Consider the following 27914-nt stretch of genomic DNA (forward strand, 5'->3'; position numbering starts at 1 on the left):
GGATAACGTCATTTGGGTCTGCCAGCAAGCAGTTTCTGGGAAGAGGAAGGAGTGAAGCTCAGAGGGACAAGGTGGAACTGCTCGGACACCAGTGTGGCAGGCTGCCTCAGTCGCCCAGCATTGTTAGAGGCTGAAAAACCTGTCCAGATCAGAAGAAACCAGTCGTGACCAGTGCTTTTTCTGCCCCACGCCACAGGCTCAGCTGGGGCTGGTGTGGGAATCTCTCCTGATAGAGCCAGGCTGAGTCCCTGGAACATGAAGACATTCTTGCAAGGCTTTTCATCATGTGCTCGTAAACAGCTGCTTAATGAGTCAAACTTGATTGTTACCTTTATTATAAACCCTGTGAGGATAAGGTGGGGCAGTGTCCAATTTGTCTTTGACTTGAGAGTTTGCCAAGCCATGGTGAGAGTTTGGGGCTCTGGTAGGTGATTATTTCACCCCCAGCCGTATGCATACATGAAACTGTGCCAACAGCCAGAACCGAGAAGAGCGTTTTGGTTCTTTTCTTTTTGGAAAAGAAGAAATTTTAGGAGCATTGTGCTTCACAACTATCACTTTGCAGCCTGTCTCTGGGCAGTCTTTGAGTGACAAAATCTACTGACAGCAAACAGTGCCGCTGCTCCAGTCTGCTTGAGGAAATGAGCTCCTTGGAGTCAGTACAATCAACTGATGCAAAATGAGATAACCTAGTTTTAAGATTGCCGGATCTGTGAAAGTAAATAAAAAGAGTTAAGGGGACAAAAAAAAAGAAGGAAAAAAAAAAAAAACACAAGACACAAACCTCCTAATCTCATGCCAGGTTTAAAAAAAAAAAAAAAAAGTAGGTCATAATCTCATTTTAGTAAAAGCCATGTATAGATAGCATGCAGGTTTCAAATCTGATGAAGGCAGGACCTGGGTGTAGGGAAAAATCCCCGAGCATTTCCAGCCGAAGCAGTCTGATGGGAGTTCTGTTGGAAGAGAAGTGGGGCTGTCACACGTTCCTCTCCAGCGCCCTGAAATAGTGCACTAGGATACGACACTGCCCGAAGGTGATGCACTTCTTCCCTGGCAGCACAGAAGCCTGCCACTGGTACCGGTGCTTTTGTGATCTATTGCGGTCTGTCTCTCTCTTATTTATTTTTTTTTTCTTGGTCCTGTATCTTCAAAGAATATATTCTGCCTATTAGTAGTGGCTTGGTTAACAAAAGCTGAGAAGAATCTGAGAGTTCCTCTTATAAATGTCTGAAATTGGTGGGTTTTTCTTCAGAATAGCTGAAAAGGGAAAAAGTACAGTCAAGCGTATGGTGTAGCACACTTTTAACGCAGAGCTACACACTGTGCCATTACTTCTGTTAGCCGGCTAGGAGATAATGCTGTCTCCTCTGTGCATGATTTTCTTTGAAACCCACTACACAACATTTAACAGAAGGCGTTAGTATAATCTGTGTTTTGCATAAGGGATGTCATCACATTCAGCAGCAACAAAGTTCCTTTGAAAAAGAAAAAAAAAGAGGGAGGAGGATTTTTTCTTTTCTTTATTTTTTTTTTATTATTTGAAGTAGCTTAGTAGCTGAACAGGGCAAAAATTATCATAAAGCGGCTGCAGCATCCTCAGAAATGTCCTTAGTGCTGTTTGCATTCATTCTTAAGTGTCTGCACTGGTGTTTACATCTTTGCTGTTTCTTAAAGCAACGTTGGAGGCGGTAGAAATAGCAGCAGTCTCTTGGCTGGGTTCCCGTCCCTCGGGAAGCCCCACATACTGCTGTGTCAGGAGGTTTCCCCGGTGCCTTGCGAAGGCTTACACGAAAAGCCAACTCAGAAAGTGCATTTCTCTCCCTGCCCCCAGCTCAGTTGTTAGACGGACTATGATTTTGTACTTCAAGCCCCAATCCTACAGTAACCCGGGGTGCTGCTCCTAATTAAGCCCCTGGAATTAATTGGGCTTTGTCCGTGGCGCTTACTTTTTTCATGATCTCGGTAAAAATGGGAATCTTGCTTTTAATAATTCTCACGTCCTTTTTTTTTTTTTTTTTTTTTTGGCTCCTTTTAGAAAAACAGCTGACTGCTAGCAACTGCTTAGGAATATTAGCCATGGCTGAAGCCATGCAGTGCACTGAACTATACAACATGGCCAAAGCGTATGCCTTGCAGATTTTCCCAGAGGTGGCAAACCAAGAAGAGATCCTTAATATCTCAAAAGACGACTTCATTTCCTACATGTCCAACGACAGCCTGAACACCAAAGCGGAGGAGCTGGTGTATGAAACAGTGATAAAGTGGATTAAGAAGGACGCTGCGATCAGAGCTCAGGTAAAAATAATCTCAGCAGCCTCACTCTGCTCCCTTCCCATGAATGCCTCTTTTAAAATAGAAACCATCCCCGTGCAATTTTAAACATGAGGGTGCGTAGGAGATGGGATGGGCAGTTCCGATAAAAAAAGAGAAAGGGAGTGCACGCTGTGCACAAAACGTGTGTAATTTCAAAATCTGAGCCCCATATCTGATCATTTAGAATCAAAATCTCGTTTGGCACAAAGCTTGGGCCTGGAGTTGTTGGCTGTGGGCTCGGTCAGAGATAAATCAGGCAGGATTAGATTTGTGTGAGATGCTGCTTTAAGAAGGCGATGCGTTTTAGTAACAGTGGGAAGTAAACATCTGTCAGAAAATCTGTATTTCTTTTGATGCCACATACTGAATGAGCATAACTTCAGTACATTAAAAAAAAAGATTCTGTATCTTTATTGGCTGCTTAGATAACCCCCTGGGTATTTTATATTTATTAGAGTTAGCCTTTCCTCAACCATCTGAGCTACGCAGTCTGCTCTTGACTTAAAAACCCGAGTGTATTACTTTGCCCAGCACTGTCTCCAGATAAAAGCTAGAAGCAACGACTGCTTGGAGGCTGATGGTTGTCCTTGGGGCCAGAAGACTTCCCTGGTGGTTTTTAAAAACCTGCCACTTGCCTTCAGTGCAGCTCTTGCAAGTCAGCTTTTGTGGCTAGTGAATTGTGGTGGTCGGAACCCCGAATCTCTCCATCTGGAGGCCAGTTCTCCCCGCAGCCCCCAAAAGGGGAAGGTTGTTTTCACCCTCTCCCTTCCTTTGGAGGCTGAAGTTTCTGGCCTGCCCTGGCCAGGCCAATTTCTTTTGATCCCCTGTCACAGTTATGGAGCAGACTGGGACTCAGGGAAACACTTTGCCACACATTTTTGTGTCCCAAATAACGAAATCACACCAGGGTCAACCCACCACAGTCGCTCAGGAGGGGGATGCTGTGCCGGGGACCTGCCGCTCTCTCTGACCACCTCCTGCACGTGCCGAGGATGCCCAATATTATTATTGCCTAAAACATTTATGCAATATCATTCATTTATTGAAACGGGCCCCTTTTTGGCTCTCACTGGCCTTGAAAAATGCTGTTTTACAGAGTATTTCACACCTTGCCTGAAGTTTGACGACAGCAGTCAGCTCTGTGCAGCTCTGAGCTCTGAACCTAATGCAACCTTGGGGATTGTTCCCGGGGCGCGGAGTGTGGGAGCCCTGCGGCAGGAGCCCGTTTGCCTGGTGCAAACAGAAGGTGTCGCTCACCAGCTGGTCCGGGTTACATTTTCAAACTTGCTGGGTTAAATATTTCCTTCTGTGCCCTACTGTGGCGAAGTTATGAACTTATTATTTTTAAGTGGTGGTTTTTCTTGCCCCCCCCCTCTCGCTGCCGCCACCACCACCACCACCTCCTCTTTCTTCCTCTCCTCTTGCGGCTGGTTTGGTTTTCTGGTTTGGTTTTTTTTTTTATTCCAAGTTGCCTTCCCCTCTGCCCTGCTTCTGCAGCACCTTTGTAGTTTACAATGGCAGTTTTATTTGCTTCTCCAAATTTCTCTGCGGTGCTTTGGTTTCAGGCATTACTTTACATGGGATTTTAATTTTTAATTTCTATTTATCCAGAGATGAGGGTCTTGAATAAATTAATATGAAAGATACCGAGCAAATAACTATTTTCATGCCCAATCCTACCACTAAACTGGTGTCTTTGGATTGTAGCTCTCACTTTTTTGTACTCTGTGCACTGCTTGATCTATTATAAAGCTCTTAGTTAAATAGGTACTTATTTTCTAAAAGTAGGAACTCATACTTACCATGAAAAGTACTGTCTTTACAATAATGACTTCTGCATTTTCAGAGCCCACGGAGCAAATAGCTCTGGTGGTAGATTGAAAAGAAGATAGACCTAAATCATCTTATTTCTGATAAAGATGATGGGTGAAAATTTGTGCTTGGTGTGTGGCAAGGCCCACCGTGCTGGGAAGTGCCCGGGCTCCCATGAGATGCACAGGCTGCTCAGAGCTTTGCGGGACTGGGCGACCACGGCAATGCCAAACGTGGGATGGACCTTCTTGCAGGAGCTGTGCATGGGTATTTGGACGGTTTGGTGAGGTGGCATCACTCAGTTCTCTTTAGACTCTTTGGGGTGGGGAACCAGCGTGTGGGGGACATCAGTGCAGCAACAGGATCGTCTCTTCTGCACCCAGCTGGTGGGATCTGTTGGGAGAGGTTTTAGCCATGAATTGGAACAGCCCCAAGACATCACTCCTGCTCTACTGCACTCCTCAGGTGATCAGTCTGGTTTTATTTCTCTTTCCCAAAGGCGTTCCTGGCAGTTAAATCTTTGGGGTCCAGGGTTTCCAGGGCCTGCACTTTCTTCGTACCTCCCCCCTCCCCATCTTCCTTTGCATGACACGGCAGGCTCTATCATCACATTTTTATTTTCAATAGCTCCAACAGCACGTGATTAAAATGCCTCTTTGGCAGCTTCTTTCAAGCACTGATTCTCCCAAATTGGTGATCCTCCCAGAGGTGGATGTCTGGCACAAACAGGGAAAGGTCTGTGCTTTTCGTCTCACCTGCGTGTCCATCTTCCCTGGGCAAGCCTGGCAGGGGCTCGCTCACCAGAGACGTCCCCGCAGAGGAGCTGGGAGAAGGAGCCTTCTCTCTAAATCAGCACCCCCTGCCCCCAGGGCGACTACAGCCCTCCAAAACTCCTTGTGCTTTAATTGCTTCGTGTCACTCTGGAGTGCAAGCTTACACCTGGGGACAGTAAATCTCACCGCTTGTGTTCCCCACGCCGCAGCTCCTTGCACCGCACTCTTACGGCAACTTATCCATCGCTGCCTCCCCTCCTCTCTGGACCCCTTTCTGAGAGCCTCTGGGAAGGAGATTTTCAGCTGAGCCTCCTGTTCTCCTGCAAGGGCATTAAATTTGCTATCTTCCTGCTCTTTTCTGCCTTTCTGAAAGCTCTTCTTCGGGTATCTAATTGTTTCTGCTCTTGCTAATTCTTTCCCCACCATGCTGGAGGGCAGTGGCAGGGAAGGAACCAGGATTTACTTGTAAGGCAAGTTGAAAAGCTGTGCTCTGTCTGACTTTCCAAATTGTGCTCATACAAAGTCTTACAGCGCTTATAAAAGTGCTCTGGGGCATTACAAAAAACAGCATCCAAGCCTTGTTGCAAAGAGGGAGTAACAGTGCTTTAAAGTTTACTGATCCATCTACGTAAGACAGAAAGGCAGTTCAGATAATGACATGTGTGTTGAGCTAGGATTTGGTAAATAACTGTATCCAGTGCATGGGAGCAGCGCGCCGGCTCATATGGTGATGTTTATGGAGCTATTTTAGTGCTGCTGGTAGCGCAGTCGCGTAAAATCGGTCTCACCAAAAGAGGCAACCTGTGACGTGAAGTCTGGACTCGGTAGGTAATTTCCTGTACCAGCGGACGCAGAGCGCTCGTTGTGGGAGCTCTCTTGATTGCTTGTCACCGAGTGGAAAGCCTACAGCCGACTGACACATCTGGAAAAGCTGAATTCACTGATTTTTCTATTTATTTCTCTTCCTGACTGATGGACAAGACTGTAGGGTTTATCCTAATGGTTATCCCGTTGATAAGCTTATTACAACTCCGGCAAACTCATGCAAAAAATATATTGCATGATGGAGGCTTTACTGTCTGGAAACCAGGATGGTCTGGTTTCCATCCCAACAAGCAAAGATTTCTGCCGGGCCCTAAGCAGTCTTCACCTGATCTCATCCCCCAGCTCTCTGCGTGGCCTTGAGCAGGTTTTTACACCTTTCTGTGCCCATTTCATAGAATCATAGAATCATAGGGTTGGAAGGGACCTCTGGAGATCATCTAGTCCAACCCCCTGCCAGAGCAGGGTCACCCAGAGCAGGTGGCACAGGAACGCGTCCAGGCGGGTTTGGAATGTCTCCAGAGACGGAGACTCCACCACCTCTCTGGGCAGCCTGTGCCAGGGCTCTGCCACCCTCAAAGGAAAGAAGTTCCTCCTCATGTTTAGGTGGAACTCCCTATGCTCAAGTTTGTGCCCGTTACCTCTTGTCCTGTCCCTGGGCACCACTGAAAAGATCCTGGCCCCATCCTCCTGACACCCACCCTTTAAGTATTGATAAGTGTTGATAAGGTCCCCCCTCAGTCCTCTTTTTTCCAGACTGAAGAGACCCAAATCCCTCAGCCTTTCTTCATAAGAGAGGTGTTCCAGTCCCCTCATCATCTTGGTGGCCCTTTGCTGCACCCTCTCCAGCAGTTCCCTGTCCTTCTTGAACCGGGGAGCCCAGAACTGGACACAGCACTCCAGGTGCGGCCTCACCAAGGCAGAGTAGAGGGGGAGGATGACCTCCCTCAACCTGCTGGCCACACTCTTCTTGATGCACCCCAGGATGCCATTGGCCTTCTTGGCCACAAGGGCACATTGCTGGCTCATGGTCATCCTGTTGTCCACCAGGACTCCCAGGTCTCTTTCAGCTGAGCTGCTCTCCAGCAGGTCAGCCCCCAACCTGTCCTCGTGCAGGGGGTTATTCCTCCCCAGGTGCAGCACGATATTTCTTATGCTATTAGCTGGAGGGAAGTGATGCCTCCCACGTGGGCTGTTGGGAGGATCTGGTGGATAACGAGCCACGTTTTCCGCTGGTACTAACGACTGCTGGAGCTGCACAGAGCTGCCATCATGCCCAGCATCAGTGCAGAATGGGGAAGGTGGGAAGTTGCCGGATGTGCAGCAATTTGCTGCCTGCCCAGAGCACGGACATTCCAAAGCTCGTTGGAAACTTTCCCACTTTCTGCGCCAAGTCCAAAGTTGTATCTGTTTTCGCTGACATAAAAAAACATAGCAACATGTTTATTAATAACAGAAAGCCTGGGAAAGCAAGACGTCCAGTTGCATGAAGCTTCCCTCTCGCCATGAGGAGGGACAAGAAGTGAGGAGAGGACAAACATTCCAACAAGTTGCCTGGAGTAGTGGTGGAAGAGAGGCAGGTACTGCAACGATGAGGGACAGGCGAGAAGCTCGGCTGAACGGCGGTCGCCTTTTGTTGCACTCTGCAAGGATATAATCGTGTGCCCTTTTTTTAAACCCCGTTTAAAATCACAGTGTCCAGCAGCAAAATGGAATGTCTCCACCATAAAAGCCTTCTATTAACAAGCCTTCTATGAGATTGTGTCCTCAGAGGCAGATTTGTCTAAACAGCATCTTCATGGTGCCTGAGAACCAGAGATGCGTAGACAAATTGGAGGTAATTTAGAGAAGAGCAACACAAATGATTAAAAGACTGAAGGAACTGATGTGAGAAAAAAAAAAGATTAAAAGATATGAATATGCATGACTTGGCCTAATGACAGCTAAAGAGGGATAAACGTCTGCAAGTGTTTGAAGCCCTAAGGAGAGGAGTTGCCTGGAAGAATGCAAGGGGTGTAACAACAGTAAGGACCACTGGGATTATTTGAGACTTGGCAAATTAGTCTAAGCAAACACAAAGCCCACCTGAAAGCCCTGTGTCTGTCAGTCAGGGTAAGGAAAGGTGATGGAGAGAAGGAGAGAGTATTTATGTAAAAAATGCTACAAATGCCCATGAGTTATATTTTGGCAGTGACAGAGAATGGCAGTTGGGCGGCAAGAGCCTACACAGGAGAAGGGGTTGGTAGCCATGAGAAAGCAGATGGAAGATCCCTGGTCTGTGGTTAGGCTGTTGACACGGTACCATAATTTCTCAGGTACATTTTAAAGAGTCTCCAGAGTTACGCGGAAGAGCGGCTTGCTCCGAGAATATGACAGGGAACAAGCACAATTCCAACGCTGCTCTGTGGTGACAAGGGAGGTAATGATGCATTCAGAGGCTGATACCCAATACCAGCATGTACAAATTACTGAAGTTCATCATAATAGGGAATTAATTGATCCATCAATGTACTTAAGGGCATCAAGCTTCAGGAAAGGAGTGCTGGGATAAGTATGAAAAAGATGCTTCCAAGGGAGCCTAAGTGAATTAGGCACTAACACTTTGTTATGGTTCAATTAGGCTTCTCTGAAAAGCCCGGACAACCCTCATGCTTTGAGATCTGTTTGTGGGAAGAGCTGGCAAAGTCAAAAAGAGGCAATAATGAAAGTGCAAGAAGCTCCAATTTCTCGGGAAGTGAAAAACGCACGGGATGAGCAGTAACCCCTGTGACTTCCCAGGGACGGGCTGCTCGGAGAGCCCAGATTTAAATGAGGCTTTTGCAGACACGCTCAGAGCCTGTACAGGCTTAGAGAGGGAGAGGAAAAGGCAGCAGCAGGAACAGAATCAGCGCAGGAACATGCCCTTAGCTGTGTATTGGAGAAAGAAACTGCATTAAATAAAAAAAAAAAAAAGAGGATGCAGGTGACATTAGCAGTTCCTTAAATTCCCCCTGTACTAAACTTCTAAGTTTTTTTAAAGGGATGCCCTTGACTGAAAATCCGCTGAATTGTTTCTCAGAAGTTTAAATTGGTTTGCGGAGCTCCCTTGTCTCCCAGTCCTCTCAGTCTCTTAATTTGAGGCTTTTCCAATATATTTCCTATTTTTTGCAAAGTATTTCTCTGCTGTGGCTGAAGCAGTGGCCTTACACAGACACGCGTCCACAAGCAGCTCCTCACGTGTGCTGACTTGCATCACCTTGTGCTGCACGTGGCCCCGGCCCTCAGGATGGATCTCCAGGAAAAAAAAAAAAAAATGGTTTTACACTGTAGGCAAGAAGCGTTTTGGAGAATTACGACGCATGGATTCATGCCTCAGTGTGTCGTAGGGATGGATGGATCAGGAGTTTACTTGGTTTTGCGAAGCATCTTATAAGCTTGAGCCGTTTTGTTGTTGGCAGCGTGCTTTTGTGGTACATCTGTGTGCACACGGGTGGTTGAATAGGTGACTGCCCATAAACAAAAGAAACGCCACTCACCTCTGTAGTAATCTTTGGGGGAATTCAGGGGCTTTATTTGATAGAGTTTAATCAGCAAGATAGCGATTGTGCAGTAAGAGCGGAGTTTTTGTAAGCTTCAGTATCAGGTAAACTCCAGGTATGATGGAGCAATGATTTATCTTCCTGCATATTTAAAAAACTCTCATCGTATTACTGCTAGAAATACCTGCCCGTGTGCTGCTTTGCAAACAGTTCAGGGAAAAGGACAGCAGTTCGCTTTATGCGGCGCTGATGACATTACGCTGTTTAGTCAGCTGTGCTGCCATAAAGATGTCACGTTGAAACCTTATTTCAGGAAGACAGAGGGGCTGCTCTTTCCTTCTTGCTAGGCGTGAGATTTATGCACGTGGCATCTCGCCACCAAAGCACGGGCTGAACCCAGCGCCTGTGAGCCAGATTTTCTGCCACATGTTTATCTCATGATATTATGAGGCTGTCGGCTGACATGCTACCCAGCCTTTCGGTTCAATCTGAAGGGACCAGTTGAATGCCAACAAGACAATACGCGTGGTTAATAAATACCGAGCACACCAGAGACCTTAGGTTGGGCTTGGATGCAACCTTGGGTGTAGGAATGTGCAGGGGGTTACTGGAAACACAGCATGTCTTTGTAATAACCTAGAGTTAGATGTATCAAAGCAAGTACCCTCATTACCAGGCGCAGGGCCGCGCCGTGAAAATCCGGATGGAAAAAGCATATTTCTGAGAATGACAAAGCAGTGCACCAACAGCTTTGGCTTCCCCAAAGCAGCCAGTTCCCTGCTGGGCTTGCACTCGGAAACTTGGAGCTGGCAATATTTTGACTATCAGGTTGGATAACCTGCTGGGGAAGCCCGGGCTGGGCTGGAGATGGTTGTGGGGAGGGACCGTGCACGTCACTGCTCCAGTACACCTTCTTCCTTGGCCACCACGCTGCATCTCCAGCCGTCATTGTCGGCACAGCCCTGTCCGCAGGGTAGGCATCAACGGCTAGCATCTGCTTGTTTGGGGGTTTGGGGTGGTCTTTTTTAATTAGAGTGCCCTCTTCTCATTTGAAGGATTTTTATGCAGTGGGGAATTGATTCTGCTTCAGATCTGTCCCCGATGGCTTCCTCCATCTGAGGTCGTCCTTGCGGCAGCTCTCAGATTGAACCGGTGCAAGATGTGTGGCCAGTCTGAACCCAGGGTTTGCGTGAGATGACAGCTCTCCTCTCAGATGAATGAAATATGTTCCTACTTCATAATGTTTTTAAAAAGTCTCTTGGAGTTGCGCATAAAGAGCTGAAACAGCAGTTTGTTGTTGGAGCAAAACCCTGTCGTAATGTGGGTAATCTAACTTCTCCGTATTTCTAGCTGAAGCCCGTTTCTTTCGGCAGATAGCACAAAGGATCCTTTGTGGGAAGAACAGTAAACTAGAGAGACGCATGAGTTATAAGGCATAAGGGAAACATTATTTTAACCTCTCTGGGCATTACTTCAAAAATGTTAAAAATCTTGAGAGCTTTCCAGTGTAGCATTTAAGGAGCAGGAAATTTGACTCTGTAGCGGTGAACGTATTTCCTTGTAAAAGTAACTTTGTACTGTTGTAGCCCACATGTATGCAGGAGCACATTGAGAGTCCTTTTGGAGAATACCTGTGAGGATTTCACTGGATTAGAGATTTGAGAATAAAAAGATTATCATTATGTGATACTGAAGAGGGTTGTGTAACGGAGACTTAGAAGATACCAGAACAGAGCCCACTTGCAAGCAAGTACTCATAATACTGATATAATTAGTAGGAGATGAAGTGTCACAAAAACTTTAGCAAAGCAAATATCCTCACTCAAACCGCCAGCCAGGAACAAAAAAACCCACATTCAACTGTTTTGTAATCTACTTTGCTCAAGCTCTGGCCTGGCTACAGAGATGAGAGTAACTTATGTGAGAACCGATTATTGGGGAAAGGCTTGGAAGGGTTGACTTCAAGGTGTAGCGTATCGTGTTGATCGTGTATTCCTCTGAGTCAACGCTATCACAATGATAACGTTTAGGCTTCCTGATAGTGTGATTGCGACCTTCCGAGAACAGCAGCCAGGGCAAATGGACATGAAAATTCCCACCAGAGGGGAGAATTAATCACCGTCCGGTGTGGGTTGATGTCTGGTTGTAGACATCTCGGTGTGGCATGGTCTGAGGAACACACACCGTTTCCCGGGAGCTGATGGCTCACTGTTTTAGGACAGAGGGGACATAGATATTCTCTGCCTCCTCTGGTGCTTGATGCATCCTCTCAGCTCAGATTGCTCTGGGGACTGCGTTAAGCGCGTTGACTAAATCTCTATTAATTATAACATGAGTTTACACATGTCTAGCTGACAAGTAAATACTTGCTTGTATGTACCTATTTAGGTGTCTGAATCTAGAGCTGAATCTCTGCTCCCGAAATGGTTAGGTAATAAAGGAAAGATAAGATCTCTTAAGATTTTTCTTTCCCTGTTTTTTATGAAACACGCTGGTGATTGCAAGCTGGTTGAAGAGCCTGCTTTCAGTTCAGCTGCTGACATCAGTATCGGTGGAATAGGTGCCTTGAAGCAGGCCAGATAACATCTCTCACAAGGCACTACTCTGCTGTGTCCCCAGTAGACTGTCCAGAAAGCCTTTGCTCAGGTGGTGGCGGTGCCCTGGCTCCTGCAGAATCACCCCGGCCATGCACAGCATCACGGGGGTATCCGGCAGCGTCACCACTCAGCAAGGAGTTTATGGACTAGATCCTCTGCTGGTGCAAAACCCGAGCAGCTCCCTTCATCCAACAGGAGCTATGCGGAGCTGCACGTCACCTGCCAAACCAGTCCTGACAGTGTTCAAAAACTTCCCTAGCATTTTAAGCGATAAATTCGTTAGATTTTTGCATAGTTGTGTCCATTTTCAAGGAGCTGAGGCACAGCCTCCCATGTCTATGAGTTGATAACTCCCAATTTTAGGCCAGAAGAGGCGTTAATATTCTCTGCTTCACCCTGGTGTGTGATGCAGGTTGTAGAGTAGTCATGATTCCCAGCAAAGACCCGAGAAATATTTCTATTTGTCCAGCCAGTGCCTGTGCAGCCAAGTAGCAAGACGAAAATGCCCTCGGAGATACAGGTGTAAACCACAACTCCAGGGACCAGAGGTTGTTTGTCTGATGAATTTGGCAACATGCTCTGCGCAGGTATTATGCTGTTTTAATAAAAACCGGTAACATCAGTAGGTGCCGTAGATATTTCATAGCTGTAGAAGGAACAATGGAAAGGCAAGAGAGAATGGAGAGCAAATAAGAAATGGTAAGGAGGTTGAAATCCTTTATGGTGCTTATTCCAGTCTTAAATGAAAAGGATAACAGTAACAGGATATTTAGTACAATCATAGCTAACGGAGCTAGGAAGCTTTCATAAGGGAGAATCCAAAAGAAAAAGGCTGCTGATTGCCTAAATCACTTGAATATTCTTAAATCAGTGAGGCTAAATGAAATTCACCCTTGACTATAGTGCTTAAAAGAGCTGATGCAAAAAGCCATTGGTTTATAAAAGCCTCTCCTGTCTTCTAGAGACACTGCGATGGTACGTACTCTTCAAATACCTTGGTGAAAAACACGGCGATTATATGTGCCCCTAATGCCATCAGCAATGAGCCCGAGTCGCGACTGCGTGTGGTCGTGGGTGCGCACACACACGCAGAGCCGGCTTTTTCCAGCTCTTTGAGCAAAAGGAGGAATAAGAGTGAAAAGTGACATCAGTTTTGATATGTGACATTAATTTTCAAGCTGATGAAAGGGAGCAACATGTTCTAATTATTATTCCCCTTCAAAATAAGCCACGAGCTCAGACAAAAGAGGAGAGAAAGGGGGGAAGAATCCTGGAGAGAAACAGAATCACATTTTCTCACTTATCTAATTAAAGCAAGGTGGGCGAGCGAGAGGGAGAGCTCGCCGTGCTCAGGCAGCGGTGCTGCCTCGTTCGTGCTGGGAAAGGTGGGAGATGGAGGCAGTTGCTCCCCCGGGCCCATGGGAATTCTCTGTCCCTGCCGGAGGGGATCTCTCTTCCTGCTCGACTTCAGGACTGATGCTGCTCAAACCCCGTGTCCTAATTTAGTGGCACAACTGTTTATGCCTGTGTTTTGCCTTGGTTCATGGTATGGATGTTTCCAGCACAGACCTGCCCTGGGAGCATCAGGGGCAGCACTGGCGTGTCCCACGGCACGGAGGGAAGGTGCTGGCTCCGCTATAGACTCCGTATATTTTACAACTGTATTTAAACTGCTCTTTAGCGCCTCATTCTGCTCCCTGAGCAGCCTGTAGTGGGGATTAACCTGCCCCGGCGGGTTGTCTGGCTCGTCCCTCGTATACATACTATCGGCATTATTCCCATGTCCCAATGCCACATTCCATCTTGGCTCTTGTGTAAGGTTAAACGCCTCCAACCTTCTTAAAAAAAGCACTTCCTGAAATCAGAGCTTTGCCACCCACTGCCATATGTCCACTGCTCCCTCTCCTACAAGGTACCGTTTAATGACATTAAGCTATCTGCAGCCAAGTGCCTGACATTTGTGACTCCGGGGAGAGGAAGCAGCCGTTTTACCTTCTAGAAAGCGTCTTGGAAATGGATTTCAGCAAAGGAAGAGAGAGGAGTGTCTTCTTTTCTGGTTTGGAGGCTGATGAAGTGATCTCAAGCCTTACTCGGCCCCATGCCACGCCAGAGGTAATAGCGAGGAGCCACGGACTCGCTGCTCCCGTGGGTGGGTGGGGTTTTTTTCAGAAGAGGAACGCCGTCATTTTTCCATCCCTTTTGCATCACCCAAACAACTTTTTTATCCCCAAACAACTGCAGGGTGGTCGGGCCTCAACTTGTCGGGCTGTACCTATAATTGCCAGCCCTGGTGTCACGGGGCTGAGACCCTGGTCGTCTCCCTGCTGCACGTGTGGGGTTCAGCTCCCCTCAGGCCATCACATCCTCGCTTTGACTGAGCTTGCACCAGGCCGATGTGGCTCTCTGGCAGGAAAACGGTGTGAATTCCTGTTTTCCTCGCAAATGAAGCCTGCGTCTTCAGTTTGGGTGAGGAAAGGGGAAGCCCTGGAAGCAGTCCCAGGTGTCGCCGCATCCTCACCTGCCTGCCCAGCCCATCAGCCGGCCGAGGTCACATCCCTGCCCTCCCATCTCACTGTCTCCCTGACCCATTCCTGTCCCTGCTCCTGCTGTGACTTGGCTCTCCTGCGCTGCAGGGACAGGCACACGGCTGAAAGCGAGAGCCAAGTAGCTTCTGGAAGACCAGAGGCATCTGCAGGCCAGCAGATACTGCTGGCACCCAGCGTTTCTCAGGACCGGTCGCGCGGACCTCAGGAATATTTATTTGCATCCTGGCCTCAATCCCAGTTGGGATCTTTGGACGCTGCTGCTATATGAATATTTATTACAACAGATGATTATCTTTTCTTGCTGCGCACCCTTAGTTTGCATCCTGTGTGTGTGCGTTTCTTCTCGAGAACCACTTTTCATTGTACTCTTTCGCTGTGTTATGATATAAGCAATTATATATAAAAAGAATAATCTGGGGATGGACTCTCGGTTTTTCGATTGCAGTTTTCTCTCTTGGGGTTTTGTTCTCCTTTAAGCCGTGTTCAGTGACAGACAGCTTCATTTGCTCAGGTGTCCTTTGCCCTCTGAGGTGTAATGTATTTATTTAGAAGATGAAACTTACTGTCAGTATTTGTATAGCACCCTCTGGAGTCTGACTTCCCCAAAATCTAGAACTACATGATTTGTTTCACCAACAAATAAACCCTATATATTAAAAGATTTTTAGCAAATTGGCTGGTATTGTTCAGTTCCTGCCATAGCGGTTATGAAATCCATCCTATTTACTGGGTTTTGTTTCACGTTTAGAGTGACAGAAAAAACTAGTTTAGGGGTTTTTTTACAATGCAACAACCACACTTACATTTCAAGGTTAATTCAGAAAACTCGAAAGCTTACACCATGGCTCCAGTGCACCAGGTGTTACATTCAGCCAGAGTTCAGGATGAGCTTTTGTTTCAAAAATCCCCCCATACAGTGGTACATAACAAGGGTCGCCACCTTTTGAAGACTATTTCTGATCCGTCTGGGACCAAAACCAGCCTGGGTCGGGGAGCACCGAGGGCCGCATTGTCTCTGTCCCACCCGATTGCTAGGCCGGGCTTGTACGCAGCATCCATGACGAGTGTCTTTCCAGGTGGGGTGACAGGGGACAGCGTGCAGGGAAGGAGGCGGAGATGCCAAGTGGCACAAAGGCTGCAGTATGTTATTATTGTTGTCCCCCCCGCAGTATGCCGCGGAGCTGCTGGCAGTGGTGCGCCTCCCCTTCATCCATCCCAGCTATCTGCTGAACGTTGTTGACAACGAGGAGTTGATAAAGTCTTCAGAGGCTTGCCGGGACCTAGTGAACGAAGCCAAACGTTATCACATGCTGCCACATGCCCGACAAGAGATGCAGACGCCGAGGACCCGGCCCAGGCTCTCTGCAGGTAAAGCAAAACTTCCTTCGGTGATACCAGCTCGCCGCTCCGGCAGCTCTCGGGCACGGCCAGGACATGCCCTGGGATGGGGCACAGACCTCAGCTCCTTCCTTCGGCTCCTTCTTGGAGCCTGATGATACTTCAAATTCAGTTTTACATTTCTGTTTTGCTCAAGCATTTAAGAACCTCTCCTGATGGTCAGACGAGTGTTTTTAGATGGACGCTCCTGAAATGATTTTTAAATGTAGCCTGATTTTGAGGAATTATTAGCTTTGGCAAAAACCATAATGTTCCCCCGTTGTCCTGAAAGTGAACCCTCCATGCCTCAGTTTCTGTAGCTGCAAAAATATGTGATATTTGCTTCTTTGCCACTCAGACTCTTGCAGGGGGTAGCTGATTAATATTCATAAAACAGCTTCACTTCCACAGAGCTATGTAAACACATTATTTTCATACAGTGAGTCTTACACTACCAGTCCAGGTTGTTTGCTGCCTCCCAAACAAGTGGATCATACACAATATATTCCCTTTTAAAAACCCAGCAGCTGTCAAGAACTGTGCTGCTTCAAGAAGTTTCTCGCCTGAGGAAAGCGCACATTTTCCTTTTTGGAAAAATACATGAGAAAAACCCAAGTGCCCGACTCGCCAGCAGAGCCCGTATCACGGCAGTGTGAGAAATATCCTAAATATTTGTTGAACAGAGAGTAGTACAAATACCATGTAGGAAAACCGCATCCCAGAAGGAGTCGGATGAAACAGGTGTATTGTTTTAACGTGCTGCCTGTACTTCTGCCTCCCGTCAGTACAATCGCAAAGCCAGGCAAAACTTTCCGGCGCTGCCACTAATGCTAATGTGGCATGGAGACGGCATATCAAACCACGGCATTTGCAGCTTCTGGAGCCTGCCTCATCAAGGCACCTTTCAGGAGGATGAAGTGTAGAGGACTTTCAATAACAATCTACCCTAAAAAGTCTTTCATTGAAGACAACTAATGGTGTGATGTTTGAAGGGATTTTTGAAAAGTGCTTATTTTATGTATATAAAATTGTAGGTGTAATGTGAACCATTTCCAGAAGCTTGTTGATGAGGGAAAAGTGATTCTCTCAGGGTAAGAGAGGGTGATTGTAGTTTTTTAGGTCAGAGTCTAATTATATAGAATCATGTTATTTTGCATATCAGCGGCATTCACGTAGGCACAAAGGATCTCTAAACACCCTTTGTGGACTCTCTGCAGCATGTCACATGCCCTCTCGAGGTCATTGATTATAATCAAGTTATGTCTTGCACAGGTGATTAGATTTTCTGGTATGGCACAAAAATAATGATCTCTTGTTACTGAGAAATATTTATTTAAAACTGTACAGCACTTTAACTTAATAACTTTTTAGAGAGTAACCTTGCTTGAATGACACAAATATATTTTTTGAAAAAGCTAATGAAGAATGACAATAATCCATTACTCTGAAGACGCATTTCTCTCCGCCGCGGCTCCTAATCTCTCTTGCTGGCAATCTCACTTCTGCGCTTCTGACCCCCCCCACCCCCCCGGCCTGTGCACACTTGTCTCTGGGCTGGGCACCGTAACACATCACAGCAATGAGTCTGGCCGCGAGCACAGCTCATGAAATGGTGATTCCTTCCGACTCGTGGCCTCGTGGTCCTACTTCTGAGCCCACCTCTCCTGGCAACAAGTTGCACTGGGGCTTACAATTGCTGCAGAAAGATTTTTAACACTTCTGCTAAACACTAAATCCAAACCATCCCCAGCACTTGACTCTCAGGGTTGGAGCCAGAAAACGTCACAGAGTTAAACTGCGATCCATCACTGTGGAGATGAGTCTGGAGTAACGCTTGGATCGGATTTGACTCAGCTCTGGCTGTAAAGTGGGAATAAATTGCAAAAATGGATTGCAAAAATTTTATCCGTTTGCACAAACAGGGAATTTGACTTGCTGCATGTTGTGGGCTTGGGCGAGCTGTTCAAGCACAGATAAATCTCAATTAATAACTATATTAGGGCAGGGGCTGTCTCCGTTGCATTTTCTAGCACCTAGATGCTGATCCATAGCTTGAGTACATGTTATCCACACCTGGAAAACCTTCATTCTCTGGAAGAAGCACAAACAAACCCACCAGAAAATGATCTGTTCATAGAGTATATGGAGAGGGAAGATCAGGACAAAGAACCATAACCATAGCCTAAGTCTCCTCCAGACGTTAGCTTTTAGTGTGAGAATGCCTTCTTCAGGTTGAAGTCCAAACATACTTTCCCTGGATAATGGCCAAGCTCCAAAGCTATCACAATCCCTGACAAAATTCCCATTTTCTTCAGTGGAACAGGAATTTGCTACGTGCAGGTCTCACTCGAAGACTGTTGAAGTCAACAGACATCTTTACATGGAAAGGCCTTTTTTTCTTTCCCCTTCAAGTTTTGCCCAGATGGCATGCTCCCTCCCAAGTTCTCCCAAGGATGTTCATAGTGTCATTCCTCACCCACTGCTCTCCCACACATGCACACTCCCTTTTTTCTCACCCTTCCTGGTTTCATTGCACAGTCTAAAACAGATTTTTATGTGATGCATTAAAATTACCCCGACTGCCGAGTATTTTTTGATAGGCCTCTGCCTGGTTGAGAGATGTAACTTTTTATAATATTATTTTTCTTGAATCCTAGGCGTGGCCGAGGTAATAGTCTTAGTTGGGGGGCGTCAGATGATCGGCATGAATCAACGTGCTTTAACAGCGGTCACTTGCTTAAATCCACAAAACAACAAGTGGTACCCGTTGGCCAGCCTGCCCTTCTATGATCGAGAGTTTTTCAGCGTGGTCAGTGCTGGGGACAACATCTATCTCTCAGGTAAGCATCAGATTTCATAGAAACGTAGAATCACAGAATAGTTTGGGTTGAAGGGACTTTTAAAGATCATCTAGTTCCTACCCTCCTGCTATGGACAGGGACATCTTCCACTAGATCAGGTTGCTCAAAGGCCCATCCAACCTCACCTTGAACGTTTCCAGGGATGGGGCGTCCTCAGCTTCCCTGGGAAACCTGTTCCAGTGTCTCACCAACCTCATCATAAAAAATCATGTACAATCTAAATCTGCCCTCTTTCAGTTTAAAAGTGTTGGCCCTTGGCCCGTCACTACAGGCCCTGGTAAAAAGTCTCTCTCCGTCTTTCTTATAAGCCCCCTTTATATATTGAAAGGCCTCAATAAGGTCTCCCCAGAGCCTTCTCTTCTCCAGGCTGAATAACCCCAGCTCTCTCAGCCCGTCCTCACAACAGAGGTGCTCCAGCCCTTCGATCAGCTTCATGGCCTGCTCTGGACCCATTCCAACAGGTCCATATCTTTCCTGTGCTGAGGGCTCCAGAGCTGGATGCAGGACTCCAGGTGGGGTCTCACCAGAGTGGAACAGAGGGGCAGAATCCCCTCCCTCGACCTGCTGGCCACGGTTGTTTGGATGCAGCCCAGGATGTGGTTGGCTTCCTGGGCTGCAGGCTCACATTGCCAGGTCATGTCCAGTTTTTCATCCACCATTATCCCCCAGTCCATCTCCACAGGGCTGCTCTCCATCCCTTCATCCCCCAGATTTACTGGGCTGGCAGAAAAGTTTCCTCCTTACAACGCAGGACATCCAGGAGTTGTACCTAGCTGCTCCCGGGGTGGCGGGGGTGGGGAAAGACAAGCGTGAGGGAGGTTGGGAGAGAGGGATTTCCCTGCTTTTATCATTCTCCATTTCTCTGCAGCGTTAACGTTCTCTCAAAGCAGTCAACAGCAATATTCTGCGGTTGCAACGTGAAGAAAATAGGTCTGACAACCATCAAGCATGCAAAGAGGTTTCACTGCCATAGAAACACAATTTAAAATACTGGCTGTAGTTTAGTCTAAATGGTGGGTTATGGAATTTGAGACAGACAGGCTGAACTGCTGAATATGTGACCTACACTTACAGTATTTGCTTACAGGAGCATTCACGTTTTGTACTTGTTGTTGAAACCTCTCTTTTGACAGTAGTCACTAGCCCTGTAATCTTCTTAGTTTCGATGAAACTGAGACCACGCTCCTTAAAAGGCTTTAACTCCCAAAGTAGCTGTTGGTGCTGCGCCCGTAGCATCACGGTGTCTGGTTTTTTGTAGTCTGGTGGTACCTCTGCTTGGCTGGAGGGGGAAAAGTAATTCCCAGCAGGCGATGCAAGGACGCTCTGATGGCAGCTGAGTGGAGGTTTGATGATAAAAAGAGGAGCCTGGGCAGGGAGATGTGGATGTGTGCGATCCGAGGGTGTAGTTGGGAGCATGGATGCACCAGACAGTACCAGTAAGGGGTTACAGCTGTTGCCTTTCCCTTGCCGAGTTCCCTCACTGCATTTTCCACAGTAAATTACTGCCTGGGGTGTTAAATTCCATTAATACTGCATAGAGGCCCTAAGGATTGATTGGAAATTGTTTCTTGGTGGTTTTTTGCCCATGCTCGTTTTGCCACTGGAACAAAAGCTTTCTATGGAGGTTTTTGTGAGATGTTGACTTTCAGTTATTCTTAGCTGAGGTACTTTCCAATATGTAGAGCCATTTTCGGCTGTGCCATACCTGCTAATAACAGCTGTTGAATCCTAAATTCAAAGCTCATTTCAGCTCTTTTCCCTTGAATCTGGATGAGCGGTGGTGGCTACAACAGGAGAGCTGAAAATCCCGCATGGCTGGAGACCGAGCTGAGTGTCGGTTGATATTTTGCTTTGCTCAAACTTACAAGACGCAGGAAAAAGGGAAGGGGAACAAAGAGAAGTGGGAATGAACTCCTGCAAGCTCCAAGTACCGGACCCCACACCACATAGCATAAGTTTGGAGAGCAAAATACCAAGGAGGAAGCCTGGTTTTCTCATTAAACCACAGAACTGAGTCTAGTTTCTTTTCCTGGCTCGGCCACTGACTCCTAGTGTGGTCCCAAATAGATCATTTCACCTCTTTGTGCTTCAAAATGGGGATAGTAAGACACCCACTAAGTGGCTACCTTGGAAGCTTCAGTCAGAAGTTACAAAAATGACCGATATAAATGTCTCACTGGAGCATCTCGAACTGTTTTACAGGAGTGGTACAGCTCGTTCTTTCCTTTATCAGCAAATGAAAATAAATCAGAAATTTGTCCCTAAAAATGAGGCATTAAGCCTACGGTGCAATCACTGACTTTATTCTGCCCATGTATGTGCTGCTTCAATCCGTCACTGCATTAAGCCTTTTAGATTTCAGACTGGCCTGTGTCTCGCAAGCCAAGATAGGCTCTGCCTCCTGACACCTTCTTGCAAGTGTTGCAGTAATTTAATAGAGTGGAAGTTATTTATGAACACTGAAAAGGGTCTATCCCCTTATGTACGTGTCCCTCATAGTCTGACATCTTGATTTCTTCTTGTCATCTTATTAAAAAAAAAAAACCCAGCCTTTGGGGCGCATGAATAAATGACACAGATATGCATCATCGGAACAGATGCTCAGTATTGAGGGTGATTTATTTTAATTAGTCAAATGTCATTTGAAGAGTTTTTACTTTGTAGCTGGCTTTGATTGCTGTGTGCAAAGCTGCTGCCGTTCCAGGATCTCACGTAATTCTCCCCTTTTCTTTCCCTCACCCGCACGTCGGTGCCAGGCGGCATGGAGTCGGGTGTCACGCTCGCTGATGTCTGGTGTTACATGTCCTTGCTCGATAACTGGAACCTCGTGTCCCGCATGACAGTCCCAAGGTGTCGACATAACAGTCTGGTGTACGATGGGAAAATTTATACCATTGGAGGGGTCGGTGTGGCAGGCAACGTCGACCATGTGGAAAGGTAAAAAAAAAAAAAACCCAAACCATGCTGTTTGCTGGAGCTTTTTTCTTCATGCTGTGCTAAAAGTCCATTTCCCTTTTAAAGGACACATCAAATGGGCTGCATGTGTTAAAATAAGCTTTTATAACAGCTAAGAAAGGAGGAAACTATGCAGGATTAGATTTGTTTTTTAAAGCTTCAGTGGAAAGCATTGTTTCAAAACCAAAGACGAAAGCTGCCAGTTTGTTTGTCGGTTTGCTCGCGGGAGGGAAGAGTGGAATTAAGCCTCTTTGGACACTTTACACAGATTATACAATGAACTAATAAACTTCCTTTGAATTTAGTACGGATGAAAGTCTTTACAGATCACAATAATCCTTTTCCTTTTTTTTTTGTTTTGGGGTTTTTTTGTTTTGTTTTGTTTTTTAAACCCCAAAAAAGCAAGAGCAAAGTAAGTTTCTCGCATGCGCTCTCCTGGTAAAGCACGTCAGCCTTGACCTGGCTGGAAGGAAAATCCTCCCTTTGTGCTCTTGGCCTGGGGCTGGGACCTGCCAAGCTCCGAGTAAAACAGTCGATAAGTGGAAACAGTTTGGAATTCCTGGCCTAGAGGGGCTGAAAAGAGGTGGGAGAGAATGGAAATTTCTCTTTTCAAGAAGACTCCTTTTCTCACACGGAACTTAAAAAATACAGGAAGAAACAAAAGCACAAAAGAAACATTTCACAAAGTAGAATTCCAAAACTAACTAATTTCATGTCAACCATAACGTTCAATAAACCCATAAATTTTATATGAATATTAACATTTTCATCAAAAAATAGAAACCGCTTTGAAATGCAGTACAAGAATATTCCATTCCAAAAAGATGAACACAGCCCTAGCCTTACCCAACCACTTAAAAATACATTGTGACAATAGATTAATGATACATTTTTTTTGTGAAATATTTTTCCTTAGTGAATCTGGCAACCAAAAATACGAGTGTGGTGGGGTTTTTTTCAGTTTTAAGTGCTGAATTTGAATATTTCTTCGGCAACATTTTGAAGCAAGCAGTTCCTAGTATAAGTTGCTTTAACAGGCAATCCAGAATAGGGATAGGTCATTAAGAAAGATTTGCTTTCAATCTGTTATTTCTGGATTTTGGTGTTGCAACGTTTATGCTGCGTTTATGCAGGGGGTGTTTATTTTTTCATTTAGGTAGATACTGTAAATACTGAATGCCAAAACCTGCATTAAAAGTTTATTAATGTTTCAAACACTCGGGAAATTAGGAAATGCCAAAAAAATCAAGTTTCCTTCCGCAGATCCGCTTTTTGATACAATCTTTAATCATGCGATGACTTCTTATTTCCCGAAGGATTCCTGCCTAGTTCAGCGCATGGGGCAGAGCAGCTTGGGGCACGTGCGCCCGGCCAGGGAGATCCTGGCTGGTGCTGAGTGATCACCGCTCACGTGTAGTTCTGTGTTCCTCTGTGTTCACAAATTTGGCACTAGGAGACAAGGATGCGGGAAAAGGAAAGGAGATGTGCTGTGGGACAAGGTCTGCGGGTAGCCTTCCCTCCCAGCCCGGGCATGGGCTGAAGAACTGAGGTTGGTGCTGGTGCTCTCGGCAAGTCAGGGAAGGCTGGATGGTAAATCATAGCCGTGAGGGCAACACCTGAGTGTTGCTTCCCTCCTTACTCTGAGCTTAAGGTGGGCGCTGCCCTTGGGACTGGCTTTGAAGAAAATCTCACCATCCTATGCAGATTTATTTTTGATTTCTGAAGGTATTCGTGCTGTCGTTTGAGTCAGCACATTTTTAACTAGCAGGAATGTTTTTGTGAACGTGGGAAGGAGAGAGCCCAGGAAAGAGATGCAGTCTTTCATTCCATCTCTTGATAAAGAGGAACATCGAAATAACGCTATCGCGGCTAGGTGTCTTGATAGACGTCGTTGATTGAATGATCTCGTTTTATTTTTCCCAGAGTCTCATTTCTTTCTCTGCGCTGATTCTCGCAGTCTCTCTTTAACAAAGCACCCAAAACATCGGTCAGTTGAACGAACCCCAAATCAAGCAAAGTCTCTCCCTCTCCTTCCTTCTCATCTCAGTCACCCAGGCCCTTGCCACGAATGACATTGCAGCTGCAAAGTCGCGCTCAGCCCCCCGCCGTACCCTGCACGGCTCAGGGAGAGCGGCCACGCTGGTTTTCAGTAGTAACAAGCCCACCAAGAGACTTTTATGTGGGAAAGGAGCTGATTTCCTCCCTATCATTTCAGCGCACACTGTCCCGACCACAATAAGGATGTCTTGTCATGGGGATTTGCTAAACCCATGGTTATAATTAATCTGCTACTGTCTATAAAGTGACTTGTGAGACGCAGCTATGGAAAAAGTGCTACATGGACTCTTTTGGGTTATGCCAAGAAATGAGGGAGGTTTGGGGATGTTTCCTTTTTTATTCTTTGTATTAAAATGACAGCGGGGGATGACAGAAGCAAAGTATGTCATGGCTGAAGCTGTCTGTTTCGGAAAGGATGATCCAGGGGTCTGCAGTTAGAAATGCAGGTGGGAAAAAGCCGACCCTGGTAGCTATACTGAGCAAAGTCATGCCTTTTCAGGCAAAAGCGTTTCCCATTTGGACCAGGCAGCTAATTTGTGCAAGCGTTCAGGAATTCAAATCACTGTCCCCACTTTTGCAAGCAATGAGGCTTTCTGAATTTGCATTGCAACTTTAAAAAACACTGCATTAAAATACAAAGTAAAGCCACTTTAATTGCTCAGTTGTCTGAGGTCATCAGCGCAGTTAATCCTCACTTCGTGACTTTGCCCTCTCTTTCTTTCAACCCCCCAAGAGCTCCAAGCAACTGGCCCTCTCCCACCGTACTTTGGTGCGGGCTGCATGTTCCTCTTCAAATATTGTGTTGCTTTGGATGGGACACTGAGATACCATCTCTCAGGAGGGTGGAAACCTCTCTGTCATTCCGGCAGGTCTTGCAAAAGGACTATATTAAAAAAATAAGGAGACGTGATCATATGCTCCAAGTCAGGTGATGCCAAAAATGACATTTACCTCTGAGGTTAACATTGTTCCCCTCGGTGTTGAATTTCAGGGTCACGCACTCTTGCGTTTTGGTTAGTTTTTCACCCCAAAGGAGACATCTGAGGTTATAGCCCTGTTACCCACCCGGATGGAGGCCCGATGCACCGTGCGGTCCTGGGCTGTGCCACCAGCGTGAGGGACAACGCACTGGACACCCTCCCCCTCTGGGTCATCTACCCCATCCCCTCGCCCACATGCAGCTTATCTTTCCCAACCACATTCTGCTTGCTCAGTTACCTCAAGCATGACCGTGCCCAGCTTTCGGCAGGTTTCGATGCGTTTTGCTGGCGGGATAGAGGGCACATCTCCGGTCCAAAGTGACCTACCCTGACCTCAACAGTTAGCAGCCCCAGAACATGGAGACTGCATGGTGTCACATAGAAGATGGAGAAAATAACATTTTTCTCCCAATTTGCTTCTTGTTCTCCACCTGTTTTTCCTGGAATTCTTGGAATATTTCATCCTAAATGGTTAAAAACTTACAAAGATGTTTTTATTGCATTCCGTTTATTAAAAACAGATGTCAGGCCATCTTAGCTGTACATGCTACCACCTGACTGCACCTAATTCATCTGCTGCACCGTTAAAAAGCATTAAAGCAAGTCGGGACCACCGGACTCGTGGTGGTTTCTGGCATCAGCTCCTGTGCTCCTCTCCCCGTGCTTTCGGTTGTGCCATTGATGCTGAAGGGTGCAGCCTCAATCAGAAATTCTGGTGCCACTTAAATCAGTGGGTGTTTTCCCATCAACTTCAACAGGGCTGAGATTTTTTACCCTTTATCTGCCATTTGTCTGCAAAGAGGCAGTAAAAATTCCGACTTGGTGGAGAATATTACAGGACTATCACAAACAGACGGGTAGGAGTCCTTCGTTACTCATCTTAAAACAATATGCATGTGCCAGAGGGTCTGAGTTATAAGTCCATTTTTGTGGCTGTACACGGGTATATGTTCAGGGAGAGTTATGTTTTTGGAATGAGTGTTTAGGGAAATAACGGTGCGACTGCAGTTCTCCATCAAGCCCTTCTGGCAAGTTCCTGTGTGACAGGGAGTGAGTCATTAGGTGTTAGGCGAGAGGGTATTACGCTTTCTGTCTTCTTCTGAGAGATGAGTTGAGTTGGGAGGCGGCGAAATGAAATGGATCCACGAACTAGGTTCTTAGATAATGGATGGGCCCTGTAATATATGCAATTTGAGAGCCGAGAAGACTGCGTATGCTGACAAGACAATGTATGCGACTAAAAGTGTGGAAATGTGGGTGCTTTGTGGTTATTATCTGTTTGAAGGACAGAAGAAGATGAATCCCCTTGACCTGACAGCACTTTTACAATAGGGTTGTCTAAAATTGGGAGATTACTTCGGCTGGCACTGTGTACTTGGAAGGCAGTCTAAAAAATTCAATGTAAAGTATGAGCTTTATAAGCTTTAGAAACCGCTTCAGAACCTACTGTTTTATTGACATCTTAAGAAAATTAAATATATAGCCTTGTCCAAGGATACTTTCTTAAGCCCCTCAGAACAGTCAGAAGAAAATAAAAAAGGCAAAAAATAGTAATCCATTAATGTGATTTTAAACAACATGTGAATCATCTGAAGAGCAGATCAATATGACACCGTACGGCTTTATTTTAAATAGCAGCTTTCCTGCAAACAGAATGAAATAATGTATGAGAAACTGGAGGGTGCATGTCTGTAAGCGACTGACCATGATGTAAGGGGGCGCTGAACAAAATGAGCAAAGCAAGAGGAGGATCAGCCCCACGGATGGGATCCTCAGAGTGGAGAGTTGTGAAAACCAGCAAGGTCATTTCTGCCTCTGCTCTTTCAGGCCTGGGCTGTATTTTCTGCTGGGTTCAGGTTTTTTTCAGTTCAGGTCATTTGCCATATCATGGATATATAAATAATACAGAAAGCAGAGGGTAGCGACCGCGCAAGGGTCAGGTGAGACGACAGTGCTCGGTGCACGTGAAGAGACAGGCGGGGACAGACACGTCCTGCACGCGTGGAAAGCCCGATGCCCGGAGCACGGCAGGGCCATGGACCATGGGGTTGCAGGGACCGCTCTGGGGGCAGAGGAAGGCCTGCAAGGGCATCCGTGTAAAACCGCACGTGAGTCCATGGCATGCAAAGACTGCAAAAACACATACCAGTCATGTGAAAGGAGATGTCCTTGAAGTTCCAAGTTCATCAAATTGGATGGGCTTGGCAGGCCCATAGCCAAGGACAGGGATGGACACACCAGAACTGGAGAGAGCAGTGCAGGAGAGGGAAGAAAAATCGTTGCCTGGCTCGAAGCCAGCTCCCATTAAGTCTCCATCTACGGCTTCAAACAGGGGAATCAAGTGCAAAGCTTGACTAATGGAAAGAGATCAAAGTGATTATTCTTTAAATCAGTTCCCTCCCCGCTGGCCCTTGAGCAGAGCCGGTGTTAAAGGCCGCTAAGGAGCCCCACTAGCACTAGTGGTGGTGGAGCAGTGGCAATGCCGGAGATGCTGCCACAGATGGAAAGGCCCTAGGGCAGAGAGGTAAAGCAGGTGTCATTATTTCCTGTCCTGGAAGGTTACAAAGATTCAACTTTATTAATTTTTAAACCAATTCAGTTAATCTGGTGCAAATCCTTGTGTGAACACATTAGGAGCTGACTTGAGATAGACCAAAATGATGGAAACCTGCCTTGCAGTGGGAGGCTTAAGGAGCTTAGACTACTTAGTTTATTCCATAGAAGGTGAAGAGGTGACTTTATTATTTTCTGCAAGTCCACACATGAAAGAGAGAGATTTGATAGCAGACAGCTTTATAATCCAACAGGAAAAATAAAAAAATAAAAAACACCTTGCAAAACAGAGACTAGAAATCAGGTCTGCAGTTTTGTAAGGAGGGATTGAGCCAGAGGAATAAATTCCCAAGGGATGGTGGGGCTTGCTGGACAGACGTCAGGAGGACTTGAAGGCACCAACTTCTATTCTTCAGCTCCAGAGGTAAGTTAGGAACTTACTTAAGAGGTTTGCTTCACTGAGCAGCCCATGCAAAACCCATGTTAGATGCCTGTGTTGACTGGTTTTTAAACCAAATGACCCTCAAGACAAGAGTGGTTTTTAAGCTGCCCCACTTGCACCTGCATCCAGTAGATTTGCAGCCTGTGGCTTTCATCATTTGGTCATTTTTGGTTTTCTGGTGGCAGATAAAGGAGGGTAGAAAACACAAAGATCAGTTCTGTTGCTGTAGAGCATAAAGAGAGAGCAGTGAAAAATGGGGTCTAGGGGACCTGAGGTCCCAATAGTGAAATTCATCTAGAAAAGGGAC

General features: G+C 46.3%; 1 protein-coding gene across 8 annotated transcripts in view; it reads left to right on the top strand.

The window, feature by feature from the left end:
• KLHL29 (kelch like family member 29) overlaps nucleotides 1-27914 on the top strand; it is a 408570-nt gene that overhangs the window by 355729 nt on the left and 24927 nt on the right. For all 8 annotated transcript variants that reach the window (XM_054193778.1, XM_054193775.1, XM_054193771.1 and 5 more), the window contains 4 exons: nucleotides 2036-2295; nucleotides 15551-15749; nucleotides 18416-18598; nucleotides 21376-21556. In XM_054193778.1, coding sequence (XP_054049753.1) covers nucleotides 2036-2295; nucleotides 15551-15749; nucleotides 18416-18598; nucleotides 21376-21556 — 823 coding nt within the window. The remainder of the gene's footprint in view (nucleotides 1-2035; nucleotides 2296-15550; nucleotides 15750-18415; nucleotides 18599-21375; nucleotides 21557-27914) is intronic.

This window comes from Rissa tridactyla, chromosome 3 (genome assembly GCF_028500815.1).
Source record: "Rissa tridactyla isolate bRisTri1 chromosome 3, bRisTri1.patW.cur.20221130, whole genome shotgun sequence".
In the NCBI taxonomy this organism is placed as follows: Eukaryota; Metazoa; Chordata; class Aves; order Charadriiformes; family Laridae; genus Rissa; species Rissa tridactyla.